Raw genomic sequence first — 8,876 nt, forward strand, 5'->3', positions numbered from 1 at the left:
ACACACACACACACACACACACACACACACACACACACACACACACACACACACACACACACACAGAAACACAAACACACACACAAATATATATATATATATATATATATATATATATATATATATATATATATATATAGATACATTGTATGTATAACACCTATCAAGAGAGACACCACCACCTACCACCACTGGATGGTCTGAGAGAGCTAGGAATCTTACAAGATAGAAGAGAAGGGAGAAAGAGGCTGAACCCACTGACAGAGGGAAAACTACCTGGAAGCGGATGTAAGATGTAAGAGTAAGATAGACATGCATACATATATATATATATATATATATATATATATATATATATATATATACAGGGTGAACAGAAAGTCCTTGGACCAACATAAAAACGATTTATTAACAGAAAATAAATTAAATGTCATCAAAAAGGTATCACAATGATAGCTTACAATACTAGAATGAATCTCATTAATTAATTTTCAATGTGGTCGCCCTTCACTCGGATAACTCTCTCAATTCTCTCCCGGAAGTTTTCGACCGAGGCACGTAGCTTATCCTGGGGTATTTTGACCCATTCCCGCTGGAGTGATTGTTTCAGAGCATCAACACTTGAGTGAGCAACGGAACACGCCTTTGCCTCCAACAAAGACCACACACAAAAGTCCATGGGGTTCAAATCAGGCGATGAGGGAGGCCACATTTCCTTGCTCCAGAATCTTGGAAATTGACGTGAGCACCAGTCCTGAGTCTTTCTTGAGGTGTGAGATGGCGCACCATCTTATTGGAAAGTGAAGGGATGATCTTTGAAGTGTTTCTTCATCTCTTCAAGGGCTGGAACCAAAATATCGTTGATGTAGCGATCTGAATTGATTTTAACCCCTTGCTCCACAAAAATCAGAGGAGACTTCCAAGTTTTGGAGATAGCGGCCCACACCATGAGAGAAGATGGTTTTTGGCGGCGGTAAACTGTTCTCACAGAATCTTTAATGTCTGCAGAAGACTTTGCATAAACTCTATCGTTCTGATTATTGAACTGAGCTTCAATTGTGAAGAGTTTTTCGTCTGAAAAAATTATCTCTTGCGCTGCCGTGTCTGTCTTCAGTTCTCTGAGAAGAACCTGTGCTCTTTCAAGTCTCTTTTGTTTTTGGAGAGGTGTAAGAAACTGCCGTTTTCTCATCTTGTAGGGAGACAACCGAAGATCCTTTCTCACGATGGTTCTCATTGAAGTGTTGCTAAAATTCATGTCTTTAGCCAATTTTCGGATGGATCTCTTTAGGTTTCTCCGCATCCTCTCTCGGACAGCGTTAACCACTTTCTTTGTTCGAGCAGTGCGAGGTCTTCCACTCCTAGGACGATCTTCAGATGTACCAAGTTCCTTAAATCTATTCACAACATGATACACGGTCGATTTGGCAACTTTAAGGAGTTTAGTAATCTCAGAGTTGGTTTTCCCTGCGCGATGGAGCTGAATGATGGCCTCTCGTTGGCTCATATTTTCAATATAGCTGCAAGAAACAAATATTTAATAGTTTAATAACAAGATATTTAGCATATGTACTTTAGAATATGTACTGTAATTAAAAAATTATCAGAAAGTCCAAGGACTTTCTGTTCACCCTATATATATATATATATATATATATATATATATATATATATATTATATATATATGTGTGTTGTGTGTGTGTGTGTGCGTGTGTTTGTTTGTATATAATATGTATATATATACATATATATATATATATATATATATATATATATATGTATATATGTATATGAGTGTGTGTGTATACATACGTACATATATTGATGCGACAAAAAATCGCCTTTAGTCACGCTTTCATCGATATAATCTATGATAACCGTTTTCTTTCACTGCTGCCATACCTCGTTTCTCTCGCCGCTTCTGACGAGCGGAGGCGCCCGGACCAAGACGACGAGACTCGACGCTAAGAACGAAGGCCTTCAAGACGAACTAAGTACAGCTGGTCCACACAGGTTTCTGGATACACAAGCCGTCCAGGTCGTTTTTCCAGATGGAATTATTGGACTATGAGAGCCAATAGTCTCCCGATTGATTAGAATATATGAACAGATAAATAAATAGAAGAAGAAAAAAGGAGGGAGGAAAAAAGATCATACCCTCAGTGTGAAGACCTCCTTAGAGAGCCCAGTGCGTATCAAGGAGGTCGGTCGATGATTTTATTCAGCTGAGGAAAGCCATTGTGGGATTTGGGCCACGCTATAGCAGGTGGTCGTGAGTTCGATTCCCGGGACCCGTTGCTTGGTTCTTGAGTTGGTTCCCGAAAACCCTGGACAGACGGAGAGGTGACCCAAGCATCGGCCTAAAACCCAGCGGCATGCCGCAACTGACAGGGCTTGCCATACCAGGGGTTTCTCACTTCCCACTACGTGGCGTATCCGCTCTCCATCTCTGGAAAGATTTTGGCCACGATCATCCTGAACTATTTTGAATAAGTTGCGCAGGAATTCTTATCGAAATCGGAACCTCAAAGTGGGTTCCGGTCGACGTGATTTTGTGTGCCAGCGAGTTCCCAAAAAGAATTCAGAACAGCAAAATCCTCTTTTTCTTATATCCTATGATTTAGAGAAAGCGTATGACTGTGAAAACATCTATGGTAACCGTTTTCTGTCACATCTGTCTGGCATCGTTTATCTCGCCGCTTCCGACGATCGGAGGCGCAAGGACCAAAAGGACGCAACACGACGCCAAGAAGGAGGATCACCAAGAAAGACTCCAGAAGCTGCATACAGGTTCTTGAACGCTGAAGTGGTCCTGGAAGGAAAAGAACTTGCTGGATCTCCTGAGGGAGTAAGAATGGGACAACGGAACACAAAAGATCCTGATTGTTTTGAAAAAGATAGGGAAAAAATAGAAAAAGAAAGAAAAAAAAGCGAAGAAGAAAGTGAAGAAAAATAACAAGCCCCGCAGTGCGAAGACGTCCTTCTCAGAGAACCCGGTACAGATGGAGTAGGTCTGTCCAGGGTTTTCTTCAGCTGGGGAGCCCTGAAAATGCAATAGAAGAATTGCGCGGAATATCGAGGGTTTCGAGAAATCATGGAAACTAACCACTGCATTCACTGGGGCTCCTCCTCAGAGGAATAGAATCTTTTACCTTCCACAAAAGATAAAGATAGAACGATAGAACGATAGAAAAAATAAGGAATACTCTGGACCTTTCATGGTGCCCAAGATTATTAAAAAGATACGTTCCTTCGTTTCCCAAAAAGAATCCGAACGTGGAATATTATGCTTCAGACTCACTTTTCATTCTTCTGGGCACCAGGGATACGAGTAAGGCTGGCTTCAATCAAACAACTTTTTGTGTTCAGAGGCCGCCACCAGAAAAGTAAAAGAGTCGCCAGCTAAAAGTGGCTCGTAGGAGCACCGTGCACACGAGCCACTCGGTAGAAGCCACAAATAAGGTCAGTGATATTATGGATCTCGTGGAAGCAGCAGCTATAAGAGACCCAATTTTGTTCGGATGCCAAAAGGAGGCCCCACACCCCGGTTCTCATCCACTCAAAAAAGAAAATGATAAAGATAATTGAGTCACACTTGGGTTACGTGCAATATACACACACACACACACACACACACGGGGCCTCTGAACACAAAAATTTGCTTGATTGAAGCCAGCATTACTCGTATCCCTGATGCCCAGAAGAATGGAAAGCGAGTCTGAAGCATAACATTCCACGTTCGGATTCTTTTTAAGAAACGAAGGAACGTATATATTTTTTTTATTTTGACTACGATGAAAGGTCCAGAATATTATTCATATATATGTTCATTAATTTTTCTATTTGTTTTTGCGAAAAGTAAAAGATTCTATTCCTCTGAAGAGGAGTCTCCAGTGAATTCAGTGGTTAGTTTCCGCCGTATCTCGAAACCTTCGAGATTCCGCGCAAATCTTCTATTGTATTTCCGGGATTTCCCTCTGCTGAATAAATTCCTGGACAGACCCCCTCCATCTGTACCGGGTTCTCTGAGAAGGACGTCTTTGCACTGCGGGGCTGTATATTTTTTCCACTTTCTTATTTGCCTTTTTTTCAATAATCAGGATCTTTTGCGTTTCGTTGTCCAATTCTTACTCCCTCAGGAGATCCCACAAGTTCTTTTCTTTCCAGGACTACTTCAGCGTCCAAGAACCTGTATGAAACTTCTGGAGTCTTTCTTGGTGGTCCTACTTCTTGGCGTCGCGTTGCGTCCTTTTGTGTCCTTGCGCCTCCGATCGTCGGAAGCGGCGAGATAAAAGATGCCAGACAGATGTAACAGAAAACGGTTACCATAGATGTTTTCACTGTCATACGCTTTCTACAAATCGTAGAACACGAGAAATAGAGATTTTGGTCTTCTTGAGCGTTTTTCTGGAGCTGGCTGGCACACGAAATCACGTCGACCAGAACCCACTTTTATGTTTCGATTTCGATAAGATTTCCTGTGCAACTTACTGAAAACCGTTCAGGATGATCGTGGCCAAGATCTTTCCCGAGATGGAGAGAAGATATCCCACGTTTCAGCAAAAAGTCCCACGAAGTGGTAAGTGAGAAACCCCTGGCATGAAACCCCGGTATGGCAAGCCCTGTCAGTTGCGGCATGCCACTGGGTTTTAGGCCGATGCTTGGGTCACCTCCCCACCTGGCCATGGCTGCCATATAAATAATTCTATTTTTTTTTTTTTTTTTTTTTTTTTTTTTTTTTTTTTTTTTTTTTTTTTTTTTTTTTTTTTTTTTACAGAGAGCATTTTCAGGGTATTGTTTGCTATCCCGTCGTGGTGAAGGCGATCGCCTGGAATTATCCAACTCCGCACTTGCTTCAAGTAACCCAAATGTGACGTAGATGTTGCACGGAATGTTGCATGATGTTGCATGGGAGTCAAGTGTGACGTCATGGAGAACCTGATGAGAGAGTTTTATTTATTCATTTATTTATTTTATTATATCTTATCTTTTAAACTATGGTTAATCGATCTTTTCCATGTAACCGCCGTCGAAGTACATCCTGCAATCTTGCAGCGGAAACTCCTTAAGAGTGAAAAGAAACGACGGACACGTGCGCCAAGATTGGATCCAACAGGAGGACCACGGAAGCCCTCTTTTTTTTTTTTTTTTTTTTTGCGAAAGATAAAGGATTTTATTCGTCTGATATGAAGGCCCAGTATATTAAGTGGTTAAATTGCACCACATCTCGAAACCTTCGAGATTGCGCACAAATCTTCCATTGCATTTCCGGGGCTTCCCTCAGCTGAATTAAATCGGTGACCGACCATTATCTGTACGGGGTTCTCCAAGAAGGACGTCCTCGCACTGAAGGGAAGATTTTTTTCCTCCCCCTTTTTTTTCTTCTATCTATTTATCTGTTTATATTACCTAGTCAATCGGGAGACTCTAATGGCTCTCATTTCCAGATGGTGGCGTGGGATTTTGGCGTGCCGTTCTGTAGGTGGAGAGTCATACGTCTACGTCTGCTGAGTTTAGTTGTCGTGTACCCTATGTATGAAGTGGGGAGGGATGTACACTTCCCTATCTTGCTGTGTTTCATTATACTCTTTGGCACAAGAATCTCATTGTTAAATTCTACGCAAAAGTCTGCAATCAGAAAAGTAGAAAACCTTATCAAGAAGATCATTAATGCAAAAACAGCTGTATTCTTCAACCATATGTATATATATATATATATATATATATATATATACATTATATATATATATATATATATATATATATATATATATTATATATATATATACATTATATATATATATATACATTATATATATATATACATTATATATATATATACATTATATATATATATACATTATATATATGTATATATATATACATTATATATATATATATATATATATATATATACGTACATATTGATGCGACAAAGGAATCTCCTCTAGTCACGCTTTCATGAATACCATCTATGATAACCGTTTTCATTCACCGCTGTTGTGCCTCTTTTCTCTCGGTGATTCTGACGATCGGAGGCGACAGGACCATGACGACGAGACGCGACGCCAAGAAGGAAGGAAGGTCTTCGAGACGAACTAACTACAGATGGTCCATACAGGTTCTTGGGCTGAGAAACTGTGCAGGTCGTGATTCATGATGGAAATGAGAGCCAATAGAGCCTCCCGGTTGATTAGGAAACATAAATAGATTAATAAATAGAGGAGGAAGAAAAGAAAAAAAAAAAGGGAGGAAAAAAAATCATCACCTCAGTGCGAAGATGTCGTTCTTCCAGAACCCCGTACAAACGGAGGAGGTCTTTTGAGGTTTTTTATTCAGCTGAGGGAAACCCCGGAAATGTAATGGAAGATTTGTGCACAATCTCGAAGGTTTCGAGATATGGTGCAATTTAACTACTGCAGGGGTTCTTCCTAAGGCGAATAAAATCGTTTACTTTTGGAGAAAAAAAACGAGGGCTTCCATGGTCCTCCTGTTTGATGCAGCTTTGCGCACGTGTCCGTCGTTTCTTTTTTCTCTTAAAGAGTTTCCGCTGGAAGATTCCAGGACGTACTTCGACGGCGGTTCCATGAAAAAAAAAAAAAAAATGCAGCATCAGTTCACAAAAAAAAAAATCGTTACAACATTTAACAGATTCTCCATGACGTCACACTTGGATCCCATGGAACATGTGTGACATAGAATGTATGACGTCACACTTGGGTCACGTGAAGCATATGCAAGGGCGGATAATTTCAGTCGAGTGCTATGACCAAGACGAAATAGCCATAAAGACCCTGAAGAACTTTCTCATTGTAGAAAAAAATTAAATATATGCGGTAGCCATTGTGGTATACCGTGTTGAACTAATGAGCAGGTGGTCATGAATTCGATTCCCGGGACCCGCTGCATGCTTCTTGAGTTGGCTCCCGACAGCCCTGGCTAGGCGGGGAGGTAACCCAAAACCGACCTAAAAACCCAGCGTCATGCCGCAGTTGACAGGGCTAGTCATACAAGGGGTTTCATATAAGGGGTTTCTCACTTCCCACCTCGTGGGACTTTTTTTCTGAAACGTGGGACATCTGCTCTCCATCTCGGGAAAGATCTTGGCCACGATCATCCTGAACGCTTTTCAATAAGTTCCGCAGAAAAAGGCTCCAGAATAGCACAAACCTCTTTCTCGTTTTATACGATTATGAGAAAGCGTATGACTGTGAAAACATCTATGGTAACCATTTTCTGTCACTCGGTAGAAGCCACAAATGAGATCAGGCCGTTATGGATCTCATGGAAGTAGCAGCTGTAATATATATACATACACACATCTATTGATGCGACAAAAAAAATCGACTTTAGTCACATTGTCATCGGTATCATCTATGTTTTTTTTTTTTTTGCGTTGTCATGCCTCGTTTCTCTCACCGCTTCTGACGATTGCAGGCGGCAAGACCAAGGCGACGAGAAGCGACGCCAAGAAGGAAGATCCTCAAGACGAAATCCAGATGGTCCATACAGGTTCCTGGACGCAGAAGCCATCCTGGTCGGGTTTCGTGATGGAAGTGTTGGACTATGAGAGCCAGTAGAGCCCCCCGGTTGTTTAGAAAATATAAATAGATAAAAAAAAAAAGAATATAGAGATCAAGAGGTGGATGTCATCCATTGGCTGAGGGTGTCTTAGATTGTCTATGACAGACCTCTTATCCGTGTGGATTGCTATAGGACTAGATATGATCAGGCCATTATCCAAATCCCCACAAGATAGGGATGGAAACATTACTTACTTCCTACAGAAATATATGGTGAAAGATATACTTAAGACAGTGATGAAAAGAAAGTTGAAAGTGAAATAAGAAATACAAAACCACAGAAGGGAAGAGTAAACAGAAGTAAACCAGCAGTTACGGAGAGACGGAGGTAAAAGTGTCTATAAGAAAGAATTCTTTGGGTGGTGACTGCCACGACGATGGACACAGTTATTCTAGATTCGGCAGGCCCATAACCTTCTCAAGAAGAACATACAGCATAAGAATATAAGAATGAAGGAGATTAGAAGAGACCATTAAGCCTACACTAGGGAATTCCATTTCCAGTACCACCTATTATCCCCATCCTTAAAATTGTAGTTGTCCTTCAGGAGGTGTGCTGGTCGCGAGATCCAGGTTGTCTGGATGAATGAGGGTCCTCACTGTGATGGGGTTAACCCACATCACTTACTGCGAAGGAGCTATTTCTCTCGCCTAAATAATTCTTCATATAGTTGAAAATGAAATGCTGTGTTTTTAGTCGTAAAGTCTTCTTTTCCGTAAATTAAAGTGTTCAGCGGACCGACTGCAAGAACAACCGGTCTATCCCTGTATTCGTGTTGGACTTTCTGTGAGGAAGGTTGATGGGGCTCAGAAATTTACCTCACGAAGACATGCTAAATTTACACTCTATGGAGATACGTTTAGTGCGGATTGATCTAATGGTGGTATTCAAATGGATCAAGGGTTTTAATAAGAGTGATGCAGACAAGGTTATTACATTAAAACAATACGGCAGGACTTGCAGTAATGGATATTGGACAATATTTTACTTAAGAAGCAAATAGGCAAAATTGGTTTAACGAATGGAATCAACTTAGTGACCATTTAGTAATCCCTGAAACTATGTCTAAAGAGATGTTTTAGATAAAATTATGGATGGGAATGGTAGGTTATAATAGAGATGGAACTGCATAATTTAGTCCTTATGGTCTCTTGCAGTCTTGTTCATTCTTATTTTATATGTTCTTATGTTCAAAATTTACCTATTATCCATTTGGAATGGATCGTGAGATTTTGGCGTGGTGGACACAATTACCTCAATCTCCACTAAAGGGTTTCGATGGTTATATAGATAC

General features: G+C 40.6%; 1 protein-coding gene across 1 annotated transcript; it reads right to left on the reverse strand.

Moving 5' to 3' along the window:
- Positions 1–790: 790 nt before the first annotated feature.
- LOC143022955 (uncharacterized) lies at positions 791–2,472 on the reverse strand. The gene is made up of 2 exons (XM_076181381.1): positions 2,426–2,472; positions 791–1,517 (listed from the first exon to the last, which is right to left on the reverse strand). The coding sequence occupies exons 1-2, from the start codon at positions 2,470–2,472 to the stop codon at positions 791–793; spliced, it is 774 nt and encodes a 257-aa protein (XP_076037496.1).
- Positions 2,473–8,876: the final 6,404 nt, after the last annotated feature.

This window comes from Oratosquilla oratoria, unplaced genomic scaffold (assembly GCF_046742065.1).
Source record: "Oratosquilla oratoria isolate Oo_2021 unplaced genomic scaffold, ASM4674206v1 SCAFFOLD241, whole genome shotgun sequence".
Lineage (NCBI taxonomy): Eukaryota > Metazoa > Arthropoda > Malacostraca > Stomatopoda > Squillidae > Oratosquilla > Oratosquilla oratoria.

Excerpts from the sequence above, each read along its gene's own strand:
- LOC143022955 (XM_076181381.1), bottom strand. The coding sequence starts at position 2,472 with ATGATCGTGGCCAAAATCTTTCCAGAGATGGAGAGCGGATACGCCAC. Across the intron at positions 1,518-2,425 it reads ATGGAGAGCGGATACGCCAC|CTATATTGAAAATATGAGCC; the intron begins GTAGTGGGAAGT and ends TGTTTCTTGCAG.